We start from the raw sequence: 26,418 nt of genomic DNA on the forward strand, positions 1-26,418 counted from the left end.
ATAATTCATTGCAATTAAACGCTGGTAAAACTGAGGTTCTCTATTGCTCAGTGGGGAAGGTTCCATCTGCGTTGTCCATACATTTTTGGCCCCTGGCTACATCTACTAGACTGAGGCCTGTTGAGAAGGTACGAAACCTGGGCATTATGTTTAATGATAAACGGACGCTGGAGTTACAGGTTAACAGACCTGTGGGAAGCTGCTTCTCCATCATTCGCATTCTGCAGAAGATTTTTCCTCTGCTGCCTACTCACGAGCGAGCATTGGTAGTACAAAGCACTATATTAAGCAGATTATATTATTGTAATGCGCTCCTGTTGGGAGTCCCCGAGATATCTAGTAGATAAGACTCCAGAGAATCCAGTCAACAGCAGCCAAGTTAGCCTTGGGGAGGCTCAGAGGTTCCTCCTCCTCATCTACCTTGGCGGAGCAGCACTGGCTCCCGATAATGCAAAGAATTCAGATCAAATCCCTCTGCATAGTGTTTAAGGCCCTGCACGGGCCTGGACCATTATCTATGCTGAGGAAGTTTGCCTGGTATGTACCTGAGAGAAGCCTTCGCTCCTCCTTGGCCAGACTGGTTAAAATTCCAAGATTCAACAAAATGACATCAGGTGGCAGACCTTCAGCGTCTCGGCCGCCAGATTATGGAATAAACTCCGACTGGAACTGAGACAACTGAGACAACTGAGGGATCTTCTCCCTTTCAGGAAGAGACTAAAAACGTGGCTCTTCCCCAAAGCATAATCTGTTGCCAGTTTCCGGTGTAGCATCACTCTTAACGTGCGCTTTCTAATGTCAGCGCCAGGATGCCTGTCAGGTGATAATTGCAAAAAACACAGTTGATAGACAGAATGCAGAACAATGTCTTACATTCACCCCAGTACAAAGATCTGGGCCTAAATCCATCTTTTCTTGCACTCCACACACCCCTAGGTCAGACACTGGCTATATGCAAATCAGCCTTGACCCTGTGCCTCATGGGAACAGTCCAGCCTTTGTTCTGTCTATATAGTACATAAGAGCCCTCTTGACATCTAATGTGTGTAGAGATCTCTCTGCGACATTTTCCGGATTAGGATAGAAAACTGGCAGTTCTATGGTTTGGTTCATGTGGAACTGCGAAATCACCTTAGGCATGAATGTAGGGTTGGTGCGTAGTACAACTCTATTTGCGTGGACCTGTATGAATGGCTCTTGAATGGTTAGTGCCTGGAGTTCACTAACTCTTCTCAGTGAGGTAAGGCTACTAGGAAAGCAACTTTCCAGGTCAGAAATTGAATCTCACAAGAGTGTAGAGGTTCAAAAGGTGGTCCCATCAGTCTGGCGAGGACCACATTCAGGTTCTAGACTGGTGAAGGTGGGTGTCTGGGAGGGATCACTCTAGAGTCCCTCCAGAAAAGCTTTAATGGCAGGCACTCTGAATAATGAGAGGTGCTGCCTGTTCCGAAGATAGGCTGCTATGGCGGATAAATGTATACGAATGGAACTGTACGCTAGATTACATCTGTATAAGTGCAACAAAGAACAGATAATGTTTTGAATAGATGCATCCAATGGGTTAATGTCATTGTTGGTACAATATATGACAAACCTTTTCCATTTAGCCGCATAAAACATGCTCTGGTTGTGGGTCTTCTTGCCTCCTTGATGATATTCATACATTCTGGCGGCAAGTTGAGGTAGCCAAATTCTAAGACTTCAGGAGCCAGATCGCCACGTTGAGCTGTTGCGGATCTGGGTGCTGAATTTCGCCATGGCTCTGCGTTAAAAGTCTGGGTGTTAGCCGCAGTCTTTGATGCGGTACCACGGACAGTTCTACTAGCGTGGTGTACCATGGCTGGCTTGCCCACGTCGGAGCAATCAGGATGAGTGTCATCGAGTGTTGCTTCAGCTTGCGTGCCACCAGCGGTATTAGAGGTGCTGGGGGAAAAGCGTACACAAATCTGCCTGACCAGTTCATCCATATCGCATTGCCCTGTGACTGCGGATGTGGGAACCTGGCAGCGAAGCTTTGGCATTTTGCATTTTCCCTTGTGGCGATTAGGTCTATCTCTGGATGACCCCACTGCTGGAAGTACGGTTGGAGTACTGATGGATGCATCTCCCACTCGTGCATCTGGTGGCTGTGTCTGCTGAGCAGATCCGCCATCTGGTTGTCCTTGCCCGGGAGGTGTTCCGCCATGAGGAAGATGTTCCTCTGAATGGCCCACTTCCACATGCTCTGAGCAAGATGAGACAACTGTGGAGAGTGTGTTCCTCCCTGCTTCTGTATGTAGTACATGGCAGTCATGTTGTCTGTCCGGATCAACACAACCTTGTTGCACAGGTGTACTTTGAAAGCTTTCATTGCCATGAAGATTGCCATCAATTCCAGAAGGTTGATGTGCATCTTCTTCTGCTGTGTCGTCCATAGTCCCTGCACTGTGTAATGGAGTACATGAGCTCCCCATCCTTGGAGAGATGGTTCCGTCGTCAGTATTATCTGTGGTACAGGCTCTTGGAACGGTCGGCCCTTGCAAAGGTTTTGTGGGTTCCACCAATGCAGAGAGTTGTATGCCCGACCGCTCACCAACACTAGGTCTTTCCATTGTCCTTGAGCCGGATTCCACGTACGTGCCAAGCACTTCTGAAGCGGGCGCATATGTAGTCTCGCGTGCGGGACTATGAAGATGCAGGAGGCCATCATGCCTATCAACTGCATGAACACTCTCGCTGGAAGCGAGTGTTGGGGTCTGACTTTTTGTATCAGCAAGTAAATGCTGTTTATCCTCACTGAATTTGGCTGAGCTTTGGCTGCCAGAGTGTCTATTGTCGTGCCCAGGTACTGTCGCACGTGGGCGGGCTGAAGATGTGACTTTGGATAATTCAGCGAGAATCCCAGACTGTGAAGAAGATGAATGGTGTGGGACATGTGGCTGGCACACTGCTGGGCCGTCTTTGCTTGAATAAGCCAGTCGTCCAGATAAGGGTAGACATGTATGTGCTGTCTCCTTAGGTGTGCTGCTACTGTCGCCATTTTTTCTTTCAGGCACTTTGTGAACACCCTGGGTGCCGTCGTTACTCCGAAAGGGAGGACTTTGAACTGATAATGTAGATTTTGAATAGTGAACCTGAGATACTTTGTGTGATGGGTGTATGGGTATATGGAAATACGCATCTTTCAGATCTAGTGTTGTGAGGAAGTCTCCCTGAATGAGTAACAGTAGAACCTGCTGTAAGGTGAGTATATGAAAATGCTCTGACAGAATGTATCCGTTTAGAGGCCTTAGGTCCAGTATGGGTCTGAGAGACCCGTCCTTTTTGGGTATTAAGAAATACAGAGAGTACACCCCTGAGCCTTGGTCTTCTACAGGCACGAGCTCTATGGCTCCTTTTTGCAGCAGGCTGACGACCTACTGCTGCAATAAGTGTAAGTGCTCTGCGGACATAGGACGGTGTGTTGGTGGAGTGGATGTCAGCTCTAGACAGTACCCGTACTGGACAACGTCTCTCACCCACCTGTCTGTGGTGATGGATTTCCAGACCGGCAGGAACTGTTGCAGTCTCCCCCCCCCCCCGACAGGTGTTATATGGTCGGGGGGCAGTGACAGGGCGTCACTGTTTGTTACTGGCAGAGGATCTGGAATTGTTGTTTCCTCTTCCTCCGCCCTTGATGTTGTTTCCTTGATATCCACCACTGTTGTGTTTATTGTAGGTAGTTTGTATACCTCCTTTATTATACTGAGTCTGCTGTGTGTTTTGGCCTCTTGAAGGTCATCTATTATTGGAGCGACGAAAAGAGCCACCCCAAAACTGCTGTGACTGCAGAGCCCCCATAGACTTTGCAGTCTCTGTGTCTTTTTTAATCTTTTCAAGGGTGGTGTTAACCTCCGGTCCAAATAAGTAGTCCGGGTTAACTGGCTGATTGAGGATAGTAGTTTGTATTTCTGGTTTGAATCCCGAGATTCTTAACCAGGCATGTCTTCCTAACATGACGCTAGTGTTAATGGCTCTGGCTGCAGTGTCAGCTGCATCTAGCGCGCACTTGATGGAAGCATTGGTTATAAGCTTTCCTTCTTGGATTAGCAGCTCCGCTCCCTCCTTGTACTGATCTGGTAGGTGTTGCAACAGTGTCTCAAGGGTATCATAATGGGCCCTGTCATATCTGGCCTGAGTGTTGGCAATGTGCCAGATGTTAGCTGCCTGCGCGGCCACCCTTTTTCCCGAAGTTTCCAGTACTTTCGACTCCTTGTCAGGAGGAGGAGCATCACCTGTAGTCTGGGAGTTTGCTCTCTTACGTGCATTAGAAACAACTAATGAGTCCAATGGCAACTGTCCTCTTATACAAGTAGGGTCCACAGGTGCCGGTCTATATTTCTTTTCAATTCTAGGGTTTAATACCTTTGCTCTGGTGGTCTCCTTAAAAATGTAATCAGCATGCTTAAGGACCCCTTTTAGCATGGGCAGAGTCTTGACGTTTCTTTCCGAAGTGGAAAAGGTGTCGACCAGAAAATCTTCCTCAATAGGGTCAGCATGTAGTTGCACATCATGGTTACCCGCCGCTCTCTCAATAAGGGAGTTAAAGGCAGGAGTCTCCTCAGTAGGAGATGTTTTTACATTGTATGTTTGTAAGGGGCATTCTGTGGATCCCCCTGAGTCAGCTGGGTCTGCCCATGGTTGGTTCTGATCGTCGGGATCTGTGTCCACATAAGTGGCATCCTCATTATCGTCATCCCCTGCATCCACATCCGAGCATGTGGGTGAAAAAGACTGAGGTTCTTGTCCATAGGATTGCAGAGGTTCCACAAGAACTGGTGATGTGGTTGAATCCCTCTTCTTTAATGGAATCTTATATGACTCCATGGGTGTTTCTGGTATTATTTTCCGCTTATACATGGATAGTGTACCAGTGTCCGAGTCTATGAACTGCCTCGACTCCTGTTCTTCAGGCTCTTCTGTAGCCCCTAGTCCCATCGACACTCCTTTAATGGCTCCGATACCCTTTTTCGGTTCGAACATCTTCGGTCGCACCATCGGTGGCAACCCGAATTTGATTGGTGTCGATGCAGTCTGAATTCTTCCGACCAACTTCGGGGTTGGGGCCTTCTTCGGTCCAACCGTCGTAGCCTTTTCTTTGATGCGTTGGAGTGACTCCGACACCTGTTTGGATACGAATGGGGTCGGCTGTGCCGACTCGACAGGGTCCTTGGAGCCAGTCTTTGTCTTGGTCTCGGGCCTTGTCCGAGGATCGACCCCCCTCTCTCGGTTCGAGCCTCTTGTCTATGTCGACTCTTTGGCGCCGACTTAGTGGGTTCGACAGCCTTGACCTTGGTCTTCGGTGCCCCAACCGTCGACTCGATGACCTTTTTGAACTTCTCAGTATCGATGGCCTTCTGTTTCTTCGGCTCCGAGGGGTTTGAGGCCTTGGAACCGACCAGAGTCAGCTGCACTTTTGGTTTCGTTTTTGGTAGTGATGCTTTCGGTTTAGATTTCTTTGGATCGACCGACGGCATTTTCGATACCGATGGCTCTTTATATATGTTCGTAGCCGGGCCTTTATGCAGGGTTGTAGAACGATTCGATAGATCTTGGGTAAGGCCTTGTGGCGATCCCTCGACCTGAGCCTTATCGAGTGCTTCATCGTCTGCTGCCGTATCGACGGTTGGGCCGGGCTCCTCGCCTGAGCTATCTTCTACGGCCCCAAGGGCCTCTGCGTCGTCTCCTACCTCATCCACGACGTTTTCTTCTTCTTCCAATATCTCTTCATCTTAGGCGTCATACTCTGAGTCATGCTCCGAAACAGGATCCGATTGTTCTTCCCGAACCTCCAGATCAATGACCTCTTCGTCTTCGGTCCCGAAGAGGTTTTCTGGATTAGGCGCTGATCTTTGTGACTCTAAACGAGCCGCGCGTCGAATCCAAAGAGTTTTCTTCAACCTGAACCGGGCACAGGCAATACAGTTGGCTTCGTTGTGATCCGGGGACAAGCACTTGTTGCACACCGGGTGGACATCGATGTGCGGGTATTTTGCATTGCAAAGTGGACACCTCTTGAATGGGCTTCTTTCCATCGGAGGTCGAAGATCGGGTCGAATGTGGAAAAAAAAAGTCTGATTCCTCGATGTACTCTCGAAGCAAAGTTATCGGTACCGAACGAAACGATACAGACGCTGTCGAAAGCCTTTTGGCTTTGTAGAAAGTTTTCCTAACTTGAGCTAAGATAGTAACATCCGAACCCAATGGCGGAAAAAAACAATCTGAGGATGGAGGGGATGCCCATGCGCACTGTAGTCCAGGGAGGAGTCGCCTATCTCGTGATACTTTGAAGACTCTTCCAGGACAACAATGTGCAATCATCCGGACCCAACACTAGGCGGCGATCTATGCACAGATATGAATTCAGCAGCCCACATGCCTCGAACCTGTGTTTTTTGCAATTGTCAGGTGATAGAGCGCTTTATAAATGAGAAATAAATAAATCTCCCCACTGTCAGAAATGATGCCACCTACTTCGCTCATCCGCTCTAGATCCCCACCAGGTGGTTCGTCATCAGGAAAATACCAAGATACTACAACTCCAGAGAGAATGACACCGTGGACAGAAATTAGGACTGCTCTGTGCTCTGCTTGTTTAGTGCAATACTAAATGGTGGAGGTGTTGGGCGTGAGAACCTGCTCTAGCCTCCCCTTGATTGACAGCACGCAAGCCTTCAGTATCAGTTTAATGGTCCACAATGCCAACAGACTGATATTGAGCCAGATTTCCTTCAGAGACAAATGTCTGACTATATCCACCTCCCTGATGACCTCCTCCCTAGACCAGTAGTGTCAATCACCATGCCCAGCTCTAGGTGGGAAAGTGGCCAGTCACTGTACTAACTGTGTTCAAGCAGCCACCTTAGCAAATTGTAAACCATCTCTTCCGAAATCAGGATTCAGATTCCATTGCAGAAACCACATGTTCTCCATGGTATAGTCGACCAGGAAGATCCAGGATGCTAAGAGGCTTCAGAGCAGCTCTCAAGGAGATCTAGAAAAGAGGCTGAAACTGTGGAATCAGAACCCAAATACTCTGGGCTTGAAGCAGAAGAGGCAAGGCCTCGAAGAACTAACCTTCAATAACATTATTTTTGGGGAAACTGTGTAGCCTCAGATTCCTCAGCTTTAAAATAATCCCCAGGTGCCAAACTTGATCAGGACGTTTTCACAGCAGTGCTCAAGTGGCATAGTGTGACTGTCTTGTTCCGCCTCAAAAGTGAGAGCAAAATTGGGAGTTTTGTGTGGGGAGACAAAGGGGTGCGCCTGACCTGGAAGAAACTTAGAAGAAGACTAGTTAAAGGCGGGTTAGCCCTCCCTGATATTAGCCTTTATTCAGTGGCTTTTCAGTTTAAGAGCCTACGTATGTTACTCACCAGACCTGACAATTCACCTTGGGGCAAATTGTTGCAAGAAATGGTGAGAGTAGAAGGGGGAAATGATTAATTTTTGTATCAATATGGATCTCCAAGATTCTTCTGAGGGTTTGTTTGAAGGTATTCAAAACAGCCTTATAGATATGGCACAGGGTAAGGGTAGGGAGTGGGATTGGGTACTACTCAGAATCATCTCCAATCTGGGATTCACCGGGTACCCCGGACTGTTTGAAAGATGCCCTGGCAATACCTATTAAAAGAGCTGGAATCTTGGAATGGAAAGAGTTAATGGATGAGGAAGGGATACACCCATGGGAGTATTTGAGGGCGAAGGTAGGGACAAATCTATTAAGGTTTAAATATCTCCAATTGGTGTCCTGGCATATAGCGGAATGGAGGGAGATGCGAAGCAACGAGTTAGTAGAAAGACTTAGCCGATCCTCCACACCCATTGTAAAAGAAGTCTCAGTATGGTACCAACATTTATTAAAGGGGGAAGATATGGGGACACCACCGGCAGAGGGGATATGGAATAATTCTCCACTGGCGCTGCAGGCAGAGAGCATGCTTGAACCTTCATTGAAGACCCTATATAAACATATTAAGCTTGCCTGTTTGAAAAAGAACCACTTCTTCATGGTTAATAGGCTTTACTATACCCCCTATAACATTGGGAAATTTGCCCCTGTACCCCCACCAAAATGCCTAAGGTGTCAGGAATTGATGGCTGATGATATCCATATGTTTGTTGATTGTAAAGAGCTGGATCAATACTGGAAAGAGATAGGACAGGCACTGACGGGACTTTTCAGTACTACGATCAAAGTAAACTCCTCTTTGGTTATAGTTGGGGATGATGGTTTGTTCTACCAGATAGCCACATGTCAGGAAAGAGGGCTCTTTCTATATTTGATCTTATTGGCAAGGAGGGAAATATGTAGGAGATGGAAGGATCACCTCCCCCCGAGAAGGGAGGACTGGCTAAATTCATCATTTATCATGGCTCGGTTGGAATATGAGAGGGCAGAGGAGAAGCCGTTTAACAGCTGGCACCCTGTAATGAGGTGGGGAAGGAACCTGAGATTGATCCGGACACTCCAATGATTACACCATGTCCCGGTACTAAAGGGGAGGAGGTCTGGTGACCCAAGTAAAGCGTGGTCAGCCAAGTGGCCCACAGAGAGAGAGTACGGCTGTAAATGTTCCAAAAAGACTTGACACGGTGAGATGAGTAAAAAAAAAAAAAACTTTTTTAAAAGTGAGAGCGGAGTCTCACATAGGTGTCATCCTTGCATGTCAACGTCAGTTTCTTGAATGACTTCATGCCCTCTGACTCGCAGCACATACAGGAGGTAAAGTGCACAGATCTCTATTTTGGGACCTTACTAGATGACTGAAAAGTGGTAGGGCAGTGAGGAATTTTCTGTTAGATAGACCAATTTTGGAGGGTGGATGCTTCTAATTGCAGATTCCTCACCGTCAGGACAGATCGCAGTAATGCTTTGTAAGCATAGGCACCGGCACCCATATTGCGGCCTGGAAGATGTCAACTGACTTAGATTGCCTACGCAGAGGCAGCCTTTGACCACGTGACCACCCTCGTTCCAGAGGCTGCTTCTTGGCAAATACATAGCAGGTTTTTATCCACATTGACAAAGTCCTTTTCTGCACCGCCTTAACTTTCTTCGCCCCAGAGAAACCCACAAGAAGATGATCATCCACTTGGTCGACTTTGGTGCCATCATTATAGAAACCCAAGGCTCTTTTGGGGTCCTGTCGATGGAGTATCTCCTCTTTCGAGGGGTGAGGTGGGGCAAAGAACATATGGAGGGTGATGGACTGCCCAGCATGAAAGGGCATCATAACTTTAGTAAAAAGGTTGCCCTCATGCTAAACACCAGTTTGTCTGGAAAAAAGGTAGTGCAGGGCAGCTGCACCGAGAAAGCCTGGAGCGCATTAAAGCAGCAAGCTGAAGGAGCCTCATGAGAAGATCGAGTCAGTAAACACAACAAACCGCTTTGCGTTGGTTTGAAGAGGCTATGCATGAGCAGTCACGACAAAATTAGGATTGCATCCATCACTTTTCTGTTTAATTCAGTGCGATGGTATGCTCAGACACAGTCCTTATGTTCACTTTGCCACTGAATCCACACTGCACCTGACTGAAGGCCCCACTAGGGGAAGAACAAGTCTTGGGTTGCATGTATTCTGCTTACGAGAGGACCTGGCTTGGCAGGTCAGACTGGCTGGGCTTTTCCTACTGGAGCAGGATCAAGGCAGATTTTCATATGGATGGATGTTAGGTGGCACTGTGGGCAAAAAAGGGATGCGGCTAAAGTAATAACCAGAGGCTGAGATTAATTCAAGCACCCCACCCCTAAAGCGTTTTATTACTAGGATGACTTCTACATCATTTCGGCACTTTAGGCAGAAAAGGCAGAAGTAGAAAGGTATACAGGAGTGATGTGTTTCTACTCTAGCCTGAATGTGTGAACTCCAATGCGCAGACGTTTTGACACTGCATTCTTAACTGTAGCAAAACAATCCAGCCAGGTCTAGCTGCACAAGGGGAAAAAGGTTTTGCTCTACTGCAGGGTGCAACTACCATTCATTAACTGCCATGCGTCGCCAATCAGGAAAATGCCCCGACCCTGCAGCCAACTCCAGGGAAGAAATGCCTCTTGGCACAGGATCCTAATCTGCTTTGCTTGTTGCAGTAACACATGGAGGCAATGTTGTCTGAGAACCTGCACCGTCCTTTTCTTGATGGAAGGAGGAAGGCATTCAACATCAGGCAGATGGTCCACAGCACCAATAGATTTCTGATGAGTTGTGTTTTTACAGAGACTGGTGAACTCTGATCTCCACTTTTCCCAGGTGACATTTCCAACAAAGCAGGAAAGCATCAATTCATCACAGTCAGATCTCGGTGGGGAAGGGAGAGGCCACCACTGCAGATCTTGTGTAGTCGTTTCTGAAACCTGGTTGACAGCCAACAGGGTTCCTTGTTGCCGATCCCACTAGGACTTCAGATTCCACTGCAGAACCTGCATATGCCACCAGGCAAAGTGGATAAGCAGGATGCCTGAAGCCAGCAAAAGGCTTTAGATCAGCTGGACTGGCACCTTGATGCCCTTCTGTGTTCTTTTGTCAGAGTTGCAGTCCTGCTTTGATTTGCCTTTTCGATTCAGACTTCAACTTACTGGAAGGCTTCGGCACTGAAGAATATCTGTTGGGTGGGAGATTTGGAGTGAGTTGCAGGAGATCTATAAATTCTTTAGGTGTTTGCCAAGATACAGCTCCCCTTCACTGTCCTGGATCACCTTTGGGTGCACAAGGGCACATTATGCACACTTCTGAATTGAGCCCAAGCACCAGATGCAGACCTAGTCTGTGTCACTCACCGACATCTGTTCCCAACAGTCGTGGCACAGCTTGAATCCTGTATTCTTCGGCGCAGACATTCCCTTGCACCCTGGAAAAAAGACTTTAAAAAGGATTCGTATACCAATTTATTTTTCAAAGGAACTAAGCGACGGATCCTTCTCCCAAGAGTGAGAAGGGAAAGAATAGTTATCAGCGTACAGGTGCCGCACATATTTGTGGCTGCACTCCATTACTTTTAGGGTGGAATAAGGCCAATGCAGAGCTGCGTTACCACCTAGCAGCATGTGGGAGCACGGATGTGAAACTTCTAGATTCAGTCTGGGGAGTATTCTAAATGAGAGGAATATTCAGTTAGAAGTAACCATCAGAATAAAAGGTGCAGCTCCTGCATCTGGCTCCCCCAAAATGCTTTCTGGTGTGGGAGGTTGATGGGGAGAGGAAAGGAAGGCTAGGGTGCAGCCGCTCTGAACTACGTATAAGACCTATTTGTCAGACATAACTGATCTTAAATTGGGGTATAAACGTTGAACTCTGTGTCTGACTATAGTCTGGTATGAGCTGCTGTAGGGAAAACCGCTTGGTAACCGGTGTAGAAAGGAAGGAGACATCGAAGACTGATCTCTGATTTCCTGGGCAGAGTCTGCCAGTGGCACGTCGCCGGCCCTACAAGAACCCAAATGTCTGCTGGACCACTGGTTGGGTGGCTGCCAATACCTATAGGCTAGCCCCCTGGAATAGCCTCAGAATTTTCCGAACAAATGGTGGAACTATTTCACTGGTGTCAGTCAATCCAAAGAGCTTGTGTGGTTTGGCTGTCTTTACATAGGTCTACAGCAGGGGCCGCTATATACCACAAACAGTCTGCATCAATGTACCTCTTGATGCCCTTGTGGCTCCTCTTGCGAGCTTTAAAGGGGCGATTGGTGTCAAGACGTCTTAGTCTCAGGACTTCAACTTAGCCCAAGACATCAAGAGCGGTAGTGAGACCTATGCTTGGACTGCAACCTCTTCTTGTGTTAGCGAAGTAGAGCATCACCTCCCAAGCCAGATTGCCTTTGGGTGCATTGAGGAATGCAGGTTGCACAACTTTAGAGTAGTGAATGGTGCGCACACACCAAAATGAAACTTTGTGCTGGTCCAGAGCAGACATCTGCTTCCTGTAGTCTTGTCACTGTTTGAGGGGCAATGTACAACAGTTTTTGAAATTGTTATATGAACAAAGGTAGAAGCAGTGCTCTGGGTCTGCAACTGAAGGTGCAAAATAAAGAAACAGCTGTCAAGGCATAGGGATGACACTTACATGGGGCTTTGGAATGGTACATAGCCAATGAAGGTCTGAACTATGAGCACTACAAGAGATCTGGAAAACTGGTTGCAGTTCTCCCGAATATACATATACAATCTATTCGGTGTCAGTTTATTTGGCCATTGTCCGGTGTCTAAAAAGACAGAAATAATTGTTTATGTATTGACAAATACATGGTTGGAATCGCCTCAAAAAAGTAGTAAGAAAATGGGCATGAGGGCAAAATTGTCTGTCACTAGAGCCTTAGCTCAGCAGGGTTCCAACCATAAAATCGGGCTTTAAAGGAGGGTTTTTTTTTTGCAGCTACCCATAGAATGAAGCAATATACGTTTTTGCAGAATGAGCTGCTCTATTCCACTTTCAGAACACTATGATAAATTGGAGCGTTTTTAGCAAGGGGTGTGCCATTGTTTGTTCCAGAGAAATGTCAAATTTTGGTTCCATCAGAAAATGTATGGAATGCTTGGCTATGAAAAAAGGTTATTATGGTCGGCATGACCATTACCTGCATCGAAGAGCAAAAAAGGACAAAAGGGGCACATAAATAAGACAGTATCACTCATATATGCTGTTAGCGGCTTCCTTCAATCATTCAGCATTTTACAAGAGAAAGTGATTTAAGACACTTTCTTTTTTATAAAGTTAATCAGCCTGATAGCCATGTTAACCAAGCGCACACATCAAATAATTTTTGAGCCTGCACATATAAAGTGCTAATAGGCAAGCTGAACTGCTGACTGTTTGTTGACTTCGTTTAAAAAGCTAAATTGACTGACAAGAATCAATCCGAACTTAAAATAGGTCACAAGAGACTAGAATAGTGTCCAAATAGGTTGAAAAAGGGAAAGCACCCTGAACAAAGTATTTTAGGCAACAGTCTTTCTACCATAGCGAATGACTATATAAAAACTTGCCGTTTCCCATTTCAGTCTCAAAGATCTGTTGAATTCTCTACTTTCAGAAATCATCTTTTCATTTAACGTGTATGCTCAATGTTGGAACGCAATTCTCTTTTAAAAAGGGCACCAATACCACTGGTATGCAAGTGTAATGTATAAATCTGTTAAATAAAATGTATACCTACAAACACTGACCGATTGTGAATGTCCAACTTTTACGCAGTACACAAATGTATCTTTACTGGCATTTCTAGAACGTGATTAATTAGTCAATCTATGTTGACCAGCCTCAAAAGAACAGCAACATTTGTAAACTCTGCAACAGCCTTTACCAATGATAGTACATAAGAATTGCTACTTTTTCTTCAGTCAGATCCCATCATTTCTCGCCAGTGCTTAACCATGCGAGTTATCTTAAGAGTTGCAGCAACTCAGACAGTACAATACTGGGTTGGGAGACCTCAAGCAATGCAGACATCACAACTACAGGAGAACCCTCTCACCAGGTGCCCATACGAAGGAGTCTCTTGAACAGGTAGTATGGCCATGTGAGAAGTATCAGTGCAGGAAACTTGCACTTGGGAGCACCTCCAAGCACAGGCAACATGGCGGCATAAGGGCCATAGAACAAGATGTATGAATTCTAACTCCAATGAACCAACTGCACATCCTACTTGCCTTTTTAATGTAATAACCCAGCTCATGGACCTCAGCCTCATAGCCAACTCTGTCACTATGTGGCCCACAACAACATACTATTTTAACGGCATTGGGAAAGACCGCTTTTCAGATGTGCAATTATAAAGAAGCCTAGTTACTAAATTAAAGTAACTAGGTTACTAGTTTAAGACTCTCAAAGGACAAATATTTGACCTAGGAAGAGTCCTAGCCTCTCTGGGGATATGCTGCATGCCTAGTTTAGAAAGTCAGACTAGACATTGCCGCAGACCGTCAGAAGTTTAACAAAAAAAGAAAGTTGAAACTGCGGAAAAGGCATGAAAGCACATTTTTCTTAAAAATATTAAATGCATTGCCAACTTCAACTCAAGCAAGTTTAAAGGAGAAAGCATTGCTACAGACTCATTTCCCGAGTTATGGACATAGCTCATTTGTTTTTTGTGTGATGGAAACAAGTACCCTCATGCTAACAAGTAATGGCATGCCAGACACTGTCATAGAACCTACATCAGTCCCAAACAAGGAGGGGAGTAATCATTTCGAACTGTCCCTTCTCCTCAGCTTAGCCTTAAACAGTCATGCTTCACACCAAGTTTCAATCAGCGAAAAAAATGTGGCTCAAGAAATATGGTAATTATGAGTGGTCAATAAATGAACTTGCAACTGCTCGCAGTGTAACCACATGGTTTTGTTGGCCTTCAGAGTTACCCCAACACAAATTATCCATTAATCCTGACACACAAACACAATCTTGAACTTAAGCAAAAAAAGTAACCTTTCATTTTACAAACACATTCGATACTGTTCACAAAATCCAGGAGTATGCAACTCTAAGATACTTTGTATGGTCAAGAAAGTTCACAAGTGACTAAGTCCCTTGCATGTAATTTTAGATACGAATATTTATAAGCAAGTTTGTCCTGGAATCATTCCGGCTAAGTTCCCAGTTACTCTAAGCAGCAGATGGAGAAATCTGTAGCCTCTTCAGAAGCATTTGTTTTTGGCAAAACAATTTATGGTTTTAAACAGCATGCTACTGTATATTCGCTTAGGATGCTGGAACACTTGGCAATAGTGCATAAGAAAAGTATAAGTTACTATTGAGAAAAACTTGGTTCTCCTCAGCACTACATAATGCCATAATGCATGAACTTCACAAGCTTTTTATAAGGCTCCTGTGATGTGTCACTACATTGAGGAACTAAAAAGTATGCAGTTTATTTGGTTGTATATAAAAGACTGAGGAGCAGGAAGGTAAAACATCTTCCTCTGATGCAGAAGGATATTCAATAACTATCAAGGAGATAAAGTACTTAAGAAGTTTATTTAAATGAGAAACAGCTCCCCTATTGGCAGCTGCTCAAAAACAGATGTGGTACTAGTACTTTCTAAATGCATGACGAGGGTATTCACCTTTCTATGTCCCTTGCACTAAGAATTAGTTAAATGTATTATTTCTAAAGCGCAATAATCCAAAAGGATTACAATACACTTTTGGACAACACACAGGTACAGGCAGACCTTCAATCATTCCACACCTGCTGCACAAAAGGAGGAAGTAAGTTTTAGTGAAGCAGATACACAAGCAAGAGACAACAGGGATAAGAGGCAGATAGAAAGAAAATAAACACTAGAAGCAGAGTGCACTTACCGGCGCCTGGTCCGGTGGCAGCGGCAGGTTTGCTTTGAGCGGAAGCAGCCCCACTATATCCACCCTTACAGAAATCCCCCGTGTTGGGCACCTGGCTCAAGTCCTCATAGCCTGCAAACAGACAGACAGCCATAGCCCTGAGCTTCGGAAAAACCGCAGACATACACAACACGAAAGCAGATATACCAAGCTTACCCCGCCTATTCCCGCTTACCTCCCAAATCAATATTAAAAAAAGGGCATTGGAATAAGCCATTACAAAGCAGCCTGGGTGACTACACATTTGTAAAGCAGTGCAAACCCCTGCGTTTACGTCACCTCGACCTACTAACGAAATCCATTAGAGTTTTAAAGAGATCACTTGACAGAACGTATTTGGAACTACTAAATGGTTAGTAAAGTTCAATACATGAACATTCCCAACCGGAGACTCCTGTTAAGAAAACTGAACAGATCGTATTCAGTTTTCAACAGCTTACAAAGTTCCACCCTCATACCTGCACTTCTGAGTCTATGCTCCCCTCCATCCACATACCCTCCCAAACGACCAGACCAATAAATCAAAACAGCAAATTCAAAACACTGAAATTCTTCTTGGGCTTCACAAGTTCGCTCAGCCAAAAATCACACCAACTCTCTGGAGAAACATTGCATCAACTATTAAGTCACAGTAAAAGTCTTAGGGTCGTGGAAAGCACTGTTCTCTAAAGATTGATGGGGAGAAATAGGTTTACTGCATGCACTGGAAATATTTTTACGATCTACCAGACCACCCTGATTACATTTTGATTCCCCCTTTCCCTCATTTCCCCCGTGACGATCCTTAAATGTTTCTTCCTTTTTACGATTTGCCTTTTCTCCATACCCTTGTATCCCTCCCACCCTCCCTTGGTGTTAAGGTGTCCCCCCTCTGACCCCACTTAATGGAACTCTGCTCTCCTGGTTTTTTGGGTCCAGACCTGAGAACATCTATTTGTATATATATGTATATAGAGATCACTAATCACTAGTATATGCAGTAGACCTTTGTACACTCTACCATTCCTATGTGACTCTTAAAGTATATCCATTCGTATGACTTTACTACCTTTACATTTGCAATGTTTTTTTGTATCTCTTCCTTGTGTGACTTTATAACTTGTACATTTACAATTTTTTTTCTCTGTATCTGTTATGCAACGCATGTAATTCTAAGTCCTTATGTATCGCAACTGGTTCTTATGTAAAACGCTTCGACACCTTCGGGTAATGTTTGCGCTATATAAAATGACTCTGGGATGTCCTGCATAGGAGCAGAAGAAACGGACGGCCCCAGTCTAGGGAAGTTTTTTTCGTGGAACATTGAGGGGCTGAGCAGCAAGCTCGTGTCCCAAAACTGGATTGATTTCGTTAACGGCTTTGAAGTCGGTCTATTCCGGGAGACATGGGCTTGCGACCCTATATTTCTTCCTGGCTATTTAAATGTTTCAATTCCGGCCAGTAGAGGTCCTAGGGGCCGACCGATGGGAGGTCTAACCATTTGGGTAAGGCAATGTCTTCAGATAACAATCAAAGTGGTGGATCTGGGTTGCAAAGACATCCAAACGCTAAGAATAACCTCAGGAAAGTGGGGAGGGATAGATATATATATAACATCTATGCCAGGGGCAGTACCACTGGGAGTTCACCCATTCTAGAGGCTTTGTCCACTTTTTTGGAATCGCAGTCCCTGGGTAACAAAGTTGTAGTAGCTGGTGACCTAAATAGGACTTTCGAACCACTGGATAGCTCGGACGATCTCCTAGGGCAAGAAGAGGATATACAATGGGGTGTTCCGACCTTAAATCTGGCTCCTGTTAAGAGGTGGACGAAAGATATAATACAACTGAACGCCATTTGCTTGGAACATGGGTTGAGAGCCCTAAATGGGAGGACGAAGGGTGATAGGGAAGGTGCCTGTACATTCGACAATGGTCACAACCAAAGCCGGATAGACTATGTCCTTTGCAGCCTTAATTTGTGGCAGTTGGTATGTGACATGAAAATCTGTGGCAGTTGGTATGTGACATGAAAATCGAGGGTAGACTGGAAAGTGACCACAATCCCCTCTGTGTGATCCATGACTGGTGGATGGCCATATCACGGAACCCTCAATCAAGCGATGGCCCAATGCCTACTATGGCCAATGTCATGCGCAGACTCAACTGGCCGAGTGTACTGGCGAATGCAGTCTATGGACTTTATAAGTTCTGAGGTGGATACTGCAATCGCTGCTATGGAGGCTGCAAACTCTGTAACCCCAGGCTCAAGGGAAATAACGGACATACACAAGCTCTTTTCCCTTCTAAAACCGCATTTTTTGAGGTCCCGCAACACGAATAGGAAAAAAACCACCCAAACCAGCTAGGTGGTTTAATCATCAGTGCAGGGAAGCCAGGGTAAGCTTGGGAAGATCAATCAGGAATAGGGATAAGGCAGCGATTGGCGAGGCTAGGAAGTACTACAAGGTTAGTGTATCACTAGCAAAAAAAACATGGGACGAAAAGTATTGGGCAGAACTGAAGGAGGCCTCAGGGGCGAAGGATTCCAGGTTATTCTTGAATATTGTCAAGTGGGGTAGAAGTGGATCTCCAAACAAACCCGACAATAATGTCGCTGAGGGTGCCTGGGTGGATTATTTCAAACCCCAATATGCTGAGACCACCGAGTTTAATGATGTGGAGGTAATTTCAGCTGTATTCCCCACTGGGAATTTATTTTCCCCTGAAGAAACTGAAGTTGCAATATGCGCTGCCAAAGGGGGAAGGCCAGGTGGGTTAGGTATGTATTCCTTTTAGGAAATGCAATTGCAAAGGGAACGGTAGTCCCAGAATTATGGAAGGGAGCAACTATTATACCTATATATAAAAAAGGGGATCGGTCCCTCCCGGCCAATTATAGGCCGATAAGTTTGATTGCCACTATCCAAAAAGTGGTAGGGAGAATGGTGGTAAACAAACTAATGGATTGGGTAGATGAGAACAACGCCCTGTCCCCATATCAGGCTGGATTCCGGCGGGCTACAAGCATAGTCGACCAGGTGTTTCGCTTTGCTCTGCTGCAGTGGGGGACGGTGGTGCTCGGCGAGGGCAGCCTGTATGTTGCATTTGTCGATTTGCGGGCTGCTTTCGACCTGGTCCCAAGGAGAAAGCTCTGGGCAGTTCTGAGCGAAATAGGCCTTCCGGCTGAGTTACTCACCCTGATTATGAGGCTGCACGAGTGTAATTTCGCCAAAGTTCAGTGGGGTACGAATGGTGAATCATCTGCCGACTTCCCAATTGGACGCGGCGTACGACAGGGGTGCGCTATGGCCCCCCTGCTTTTTTCCCTATTTATTAATGGAATTGTGGCTCGGATGCTGGATGCCAGTGTTGATGCACCTTCGTTGGCGGGCCTCAGGGTTCCGATCCTGATGTTCGCCGACGATACGCTGATTTTATCTAAAACACCGGCCGGCTTGCAGCGAGCTTTAAACATCTTTGATCTCTTCTGTGGGGAACATGGCCTGGAAGTTAACATGGGCAAGACTAAGCTGATGGCCTTCTCACCAAAACGTAGACCCTGGCCTAAAGTACTTCTGAACAATTGTGAACTAGAGGTTGTTACTGTATTTACCTACCTTGGGGTGCAGATAGCAAACAATCTAAAATGGTCTCAACACATAGAAAAGGCGGTCCTGAGGGCATCAACAGATTTCGGGGGCACTCCGGGTGGAACACAAAAAGTCAAAATCAAAGCCTATAAAACCAGTCCTGGCAGTATATGATGCCAAGGCTATTGGGTCTGCCCTATATGGGGCTGAGCTGTGGGGCTTTGATAGGCTTCTCCCCTTGCAAATATCGGAGAATAGGTTCCTTAGGGGAATCCCGGGTCTTCCCTAGAGTACACCACTAATCCCGCTTGGTCTCGACTTAGGGAGAAGATCAGTTAGTGACCGAGCACGATTGCGCCTGATTCTCTATTGGAGACGCCTCTGGACTACCCCAGAGATACAGCACTATGCAGAGGGGTTCCTTGTCATAATGAAAGCGGACACCTTTCATAAAATAGTATGGTTAAAAAATCTTAGGACTGCTCTAGGTGACCTCGGCCTCTCCAATCTATGGGATAATCCATCTGGGGAACCATTTCCAAGTAAAAATATAATTAAAAGTTTATATTGGGATTGGATAGATGGCAGACTCTGGCGTAAAACAAGATCAGACAATGGCGGGGCGCTTCTCAGAAATCAAACTGTGTCCTATATTGGAACTATACTGGGACAGTATTACTAACCCAGGGGATAGGAAGCTTTTCTTCCAGTTAAGATCAGGTGCCCTCCCTCTGAGATCATTGACGGGTAGGTGGAGGAGTGCAACTACCTCGTGCTTCCCGGTTTGTGGTGCAACCGAGGAAAGTATAGGTCACTTTTTATTTGTGTGTAAGGCTTATGCCACCCCCAGAAGAGTTTGGCTAGCCCCCGTTTGTAGAAATCTAGGGACATCCAGAAGTGTTGAGGCGCTACGAATTATTTGCACCGCCACTGACATGCCTATTGTTCTAGGAACAGCAAAGTATTTGGGGTGGGCATGGTCCATTAGACGGAGGGCAATCTCTATTAATGTAATATAATTAGGGTATTAAGTGATTTCTGTGTAAATGTACACCAAAGATTGTTTATTGCTTATGCATGTATAAATGTTTTAAAAATATGTATAAATAAGAATTTTTTTAATGTGATGTATTTTAAACGTATGTTTGTGCTTTTATGAGTATATACCTCGAATAAAGCTTTGAATACATGCTATATAAAATCGCATTAAATAAAAACATAAACATAAACAAACTAAAAATGATGACCAAAGTGTAAAGGTGGAAATAAAAATTGTACTGATAATACAGTCTGTCTTTTCACAACGGCTTGGATAAAATGAAGTGAACCAACTTTGATTAAGATAATGTGACCGTAATTCAACGGCTGATCAGTGTTTAAGTCACCTACAATGAAGCAGAGTGCTGATAATTGGGACTTTGGAGCTAGAAAATGTGTGTTCTAATTTTAGACCCATTTGTGCCAGTGACATTGACATTGAACCTCAGCAAATCACTGTGCATTGTGATTTCATAACAAGGCACCTTGCTGAAGAATGCACTTCACATAGGCTTTTATATATCTTCATAATCTGTTTTGGGAAAAATAGTTGCTTTTGCCTCAAATAAATCGCAAAAACAGTTTCAGAAATGGACATCAAGCACAAAGGTGCATCAGATAATTGAGTGCCCAAATAAAACAAGCCAAATACCTTTCCTCTTCAAGAAGCTGCGATAGAGTATTTACCTTGAGTCAATGGCAGAACTAGCTTCACAAAACACCTCGAAGACATCTTATTTAACAATTTCCTATTGTCGATCTTACATCTAGTCGCATTAGCACCGTTTAAAGAAACACCACAATAAAATTCACAAGTTGAAAAAACAGAAGCGACTGGGTGGGAAATGCAAAACTATAAAATACTTCAGAGTAGCTAAATGGACTATATTAAAAAAACTTTAGGGTACGAGAAGTGTAGCTGTCTAACTGGGACATCAAATTCAACTCTTCAGAACAATAAAGCTAAATGGCATCCAGGACTGATTTTTGTGCGACGTATTCACTGATTAAAGTGGAATAGTTCAGCCAAGAAAAGAGTTCCAACTAAAAGGGTCATTTTAGAAAAGACATGTTTTGCCAAATTTGTTACATCGAAAGTCCTCTATGGGATTGTGAAGTTGTGCTAATATGCCTATATACATTCTCTAGAAAACATTGCTTTTCCGATCTATGTGCTCTACAATCATGTGTGCCCTCCGGAGTGGTTTTCGTTGAGACTCAAATCGAACCACTAATCCACACAAATTGACCTATGTGTTGCGCTTTCTAGTGACAGTGCCTTTCTAGCACAGCCGGACTGGGAATAGAAACCAGCCCTGGCAATTCCATTTAACTGACCCCAAGCGGAGTGGGACGCGGGTGCGATTGGAATGCGTCGAGCACTGCTGACACATTTGTTACCGGCCCCCATGCATTCACGTTACTAAATTAATGAAACTGTTTTAAAATCTTGTTAGAATGCAAATTTCTAAATTACATCTTAACTGACCTATATTTGTGAAACTGAGGGAGGTGGTCGAGAAACAGTTTGAACAATTACGAAGATAGAAGTTGTTTGCTTCAGTAATACTGGCAGTGAATGACCGGGAATTTATACATATGAGGTAGACCGCAGACAACTTTAAAATGTTGAACATGACAATGGAGGACTGACTGAATTAAACACCTAATTAGCAAGTGGAGCGGCCTTGACAAAACGATTCAGTTGTATAAATATCTCTTGCCCAGCAGGTACAGACAGATAAGAGAAAAGAGTGGAAATGGGCTGGAGAATCTTTCGAGGGAGTACGGTATCCCTCAAAATCATTATCACTAGAGTTAAGTAACTTCCAAACACCTTCAAAACCCTAGCATAAATTAAGAATCTAAAACGGAACTCACTTTTGTAGGGCACTGTGGGATTAGATTACGGTCTAATAGTGAGTAGTAACGACTACACCTCCAGTGAATGAACAAGATGGACTTCCAGACCCAACCACTAGATGGTAGAAAAAAGTAAAGTATATGAATCTGGTATAGATTTGCTCTGCAAAACTTTTTTTTCTGTGGCATGTGGAACTTAAGGGCAAGGAGGCACTTACTGTTTCAAGTAGTATGGTTGCCCTGGGAAGAAAAAAAGGCAAGCAATTCTGCAAGCTATTTTAGGCTTCTCTATCAGGGGAAGGTAGCGTGGTTGAATAGTTTAGGTGTACTCATGGAGAACAGTACGGGTGTGAGTAATTAGTTCAGATAGCTTTTTTTTTAAAATCGCAATATAAAATGCCCAGGCGGTATAACCCTTACTAGAAAAAGAGCACATAGTTCGCATTAAGTGATAAAGACGCTTAGTACCAAATGTCTGTTTTATAGAATTTTAAGGCGCTACTGTCTGAAATGCTCTTTCTGGTTGTTACTCAATGAACCTGTATATGCTCCTCCTCTTGAATCCCCTCCTAAGCATAAAGCTGGATCCAAAACGTTAATAAAAATGGCCTTCATGTGTCAAAATCTGGCACCTCAGCAGCTGTTCAACCATGGACTGGACAGGACTCCCTCCCCACCCTCCCAAACTGCAGTTTGTTCACAGCTTGTGTCAAGACTATGATAGTCTGCAAGTTTAGTCTTCTGTTCCCGTTGAAAAAGAAAATTACTGATGAACGGCAAGTTTGCACTTCCAGTGAGTTGAAAGGGTGCAGTTATAGTTCTGATTGCTTGTTTAAAGCCTCTGCAGGATGTTTAATTTTGCAAGCCATTTCGGACAGAGATCTAAAGTTGGGAGATCTCCAAGACGCAAGCGCATTTTCATTTCTTATGGAATGAATAACTAGAATTCGGGTATTCCTGCCGCACTAAGGTCTTAAAGGATTGGATGGCAATCCATGAAAAAACAAGCTTTGATAAGATGTTTTTATCCTCCAAAAGAGCTCATGCATACATTTTGTTGGCATGTTTCCTAAAGGTTTTGACAACGTTGGAAGTTCACACAGCTCGTTTATTTGTAGGACCTTATGCTAGACCATAATCACCTTGTGGGCCTGGGTGGGTCCTTAATACATTTGCATGATCACACCACAGAATAAGGGGGTGGTCCGTTTCTGACAAATTCGTAGGTATATGTAGGAAGCTAGCTCTGTATATACTTATACCAAAATCAGGTATAGTGTGCACAAAGTCCAGAGGAACCCCAAAAGTAGGCAGAGGTAAAAGTAGATAGCATCTTACTCTCTATTTGTGGTAGTGTGTGTGAGCAGTAAGGCTTTATCAGAGGGTATAGTTAAGCATTTCTTGTACATACTCAGGCACCAAATTATGTCACACTCAAAGACTGAACGCAGGCCAATTTGTTTGTATAACACATATTAGGTTATTTTATTTCTAGAACCAAGCCAAGCCTGGTGCAGGATAGTGAAATAAATGCTTTGCAAAATCTCATGCAATGTTCTACAATTGAATGCAGGTTTAAATGCAATTGACTGAATTACAGGTATTTTGACATTATTTTTGAGACTACTGTGGACGTTACTTTTTAGATTACTTTTCAGATTACTTCTGCTAATCAGTGTGATCCGTCTACACATCACACTAAAGTCTCATGTAAGGTAGTGATTCAGTAAAGGCCTGGAGAAGCTGGAACCTTTAAAATGTAACAAAAGGGTACCTCTCCAGCCATAGATCAAACATAAGCCTATCAAAACCAGAGATTAACTCCAGACCCATTCAATAAATAATTCAATTTCTTTTTTTGTAATTTTCCCATTTCTTGAATTAAGCCATACACCTCAAATGGATTATGTCAGTTACCACAATCCTTTAGCTGTGTCAAAACAGTTAAAGATTTTCTAAAAGATGAAAGTGCAGCAAAGCATTAAACCATTTGCATTGCATAATACACAAAACACATTACTACAGTATACAATACAAGACTAATAATGACGAGTCAACTGATATATTTACAAATAAACACATTAAACTATATAAACAATTCAAACACATCAAATCACACATTTTGGGGGGTGTGGCCGAGCCGGCGACCAACATGGCCGCCTGACTCAGGAGCTCTCGGACGACGCAGTCCGCCACTCCGAGCAACACTGCAGTGATTTCAGCCCTGATGCGGCGTTACCAGCTTACGGAACGTCGGTGATCCTGAGGAGCCGCTGCTATCCTGCCAAGCTGCTGGGAATGCAGAACATTGAGGCAGTGACGTAACGAACCTTGAGGGGGGGCCCCCCTGAAGGGTACGTGAAGGGGCCCCCTCCGGACTCAATCTAGAGCTCCCCAGCATAAGTGCGGTGCTGACGGGCCCCCTGAAGGGTGAGGGCCCCGCGCACCGCGGGGGCATGTGTTACACCCCTGCATCTAGGCGCGGCGTGCCTGGCTCTGATGCGGCCCTCAGAGGCCCAGAGTCGACAGGAGACTCGGGTGAGCCTGAGGGCGGGGCCCGACGCGGCTCAGATCAACCCTGTGGCTGAGTTGGGACCGGGCCTGCAGTCACCTGATGGCGGGAAGACTCATCCTTATAAGGTATAGTCATGCTGGGCTGTAACTAACGTGATCAGCTAATGTTTGTGGCGGGGGCGGTGGGCTCTTTCCTCAATGCCACCTATGATATCTTGCTGGGCTATGCAGTGCTGAGAGCCAGTCACCCCTGCGCTGCCCGAAGTGCTACGGTGAGGGTGCCCGACCCCAGCCGCAAGAATCTATATTTTGCCTGCTGACGCCAGCGTTGGTTGGGCCTCAAATCACCCTGCACTTTGGGCCACCCACCCTATGCATGTAGCACCGTGGCGCCATATAGCCACCCACCTCCACCCCAAAGCCACACAACCACCTGATCCACCACCCTAGCTTGTGGGACCAGCACCTCCTGCATCTCCACGGTCCTGACTCCGATTGTCCTCAGTTATACCGGGGTGCTGCATAGTGGGGGCATTCCTCAGCGTGAGCTTCTACAATGGGCCGCAGTGACTCCAAACAGCACCCGCAAAATCTTGAGGCAGGTAAGACCCCTAAAAGGTATGAGGCAGAAAATGCTGCAGGGGATGAGAATAGCCAGATTGAGGGGCCACCGCCATAATGGCTGAGCTTCGGGTGGGCTTTCAATCCATTGATACCCGCCTGGACACACTTAATAGCCAACTGGATGACATTAACAGCCTTTTGGAAGCGCAGGACACCAGTATAACCGTTACATAACAGCGTTATCTTGGATCTAGAAGATGCACAGCCCTCCATCCAGAAACACCAGGTGCGCACTGAATCACTACTTAACCCTTTCGATGCTGATGACGAGCTGGGCTCGTCATGGTGCACAGTGGTCGTGTGCTGATGACGAGCCCAGCTCGTCATAAAACAATGAAAAATAGCAATTTCCAGCACAGTAGCGGAATTGCCTTAGCAGCGAAGGTGTTAAACAACTTGCTACTAAAGCGGAGGATTTGGAGGCGCGCTCCCGCACGAGCAACATCTGCATCTCTGGAATTGCAGAATCAACGAATACAGGCCCCATGGCTAAGTTTGTTAAAACTGTTTTGGTGGAGCTGTTCGGGCAAGAGATGGTCTCCACATAGTTTGTGGTGGAACGAGTCCATCGGACTCTTGGTCATCCCGCTGTTCCGGGGCACCTCAGAGAGTCAGTCACCAAGATCCTTAACTATAACGATCGAGACGTAGCTCTTCGACTGGCCAGAGAACGTGGCGTACTTACTCACCAGGGTTCCACTATCTCCCCCTTTCCCGACTTCACACCGTTGGTGCATGACGCTGCGCCTTCTGGGGCTGATGGCCTCCTGCATCCTTCTGGTGCATCACGCACGGTGGCGGATGCGGGCTCTGCAGTGTGACCTGAAGTTTCAGTGGGCCCAGCACCGGGGCAACCTGTCCGACCATGTCCTGATCTCGGAGGGCACAGCGAGACAGCTGCAGTGGTGGCTCACGGACCGCGATTGGGTCAACGGCAGATCCCTCTCCCTTCCCTAACCGGAGCACGTAGTTGTGACGGACGCGTCCCTCCAGGGCTGGGGAGGCCACTTGGGAGAGGCGGAGATCAGAGGACTCTGGTCTCCGGCGGAGTCCCGGCTCCATATCAACCTGTTGGAGCTGCGGGCGAGTCGTCTGGCACTGAAGGCATTCCTCCCGTCTGTCCGAGGGAGTGCAGTGCAAGTGTTCACGGACAACACCACCGCCATGTGGTACTGCAACACACAGGGCGGAGTGGGGTCGTGGACCCTTTGCCAGGAGGCTCTGCGCCTCTGGCAATGGCTGGAACATCAGGGCGTGACTCTGGTGGTTCAACACCTGGCAGGTTCTCTGAACGCCAGGGAGGACGAACTCAGCCGTCGGTGCTCGATGGATCACGAATGGCGTCTGAACTCGGACGTGGCGCAAGGCCTCTTTCTGCGATGGGGAGAGCCTTGGTTAGATCTATTCGCCACCGAATAAAACGCACAATGTCATCAGTTCTGCGCGTTCGAATT

The 26,418-nt window shown here is 45.7% G+C and overlaps 1 protein-coding gene across 23 annotated transcripts in view; it reads right to left on the reverse strand.

Annotated features, from left to right (window-relative positions):
- UBAP2L (ubiquitin associated protein 2 like) overlaps nt 1–26,418 on the reverse strand; it is an 889,182-nt gene that overhangs the window by 209,542 nt on the left and 653,222 nt on the right. For 10 of the 23 annotated variants that reach the window (XM_086947511.1, XM_086947506.1, XM_086947503.1 and 7 more), the window contains one exon: nt 15,316–15,426. The exons of the other annotated variants lie outside the window; for them this stretch is intronic. In XM_086947511.1, coding sequence (XP_086803637.1) covers nt 15,316–15,426 — 111 coding nt within the window. The remainder of the gene's footprint in view (nt 1–15,315; nt 15,427–26,418) is intronic. 23 annotated transcript variants of the gene reach the window in all.

Source organism: Lissotriton vulgaris, chromosome 12 (assembly GCF_964263255.1).
Source record: "Lissotriton vulgaris chromosome 12, aLisVul1.2, whole genome shotgun sequence".
NCBI lineage: Eukaryota > Metazoa > Chordata > Amphibia > Caudata > Salamandridae > Lissotriton > Lissotriton vulgaris.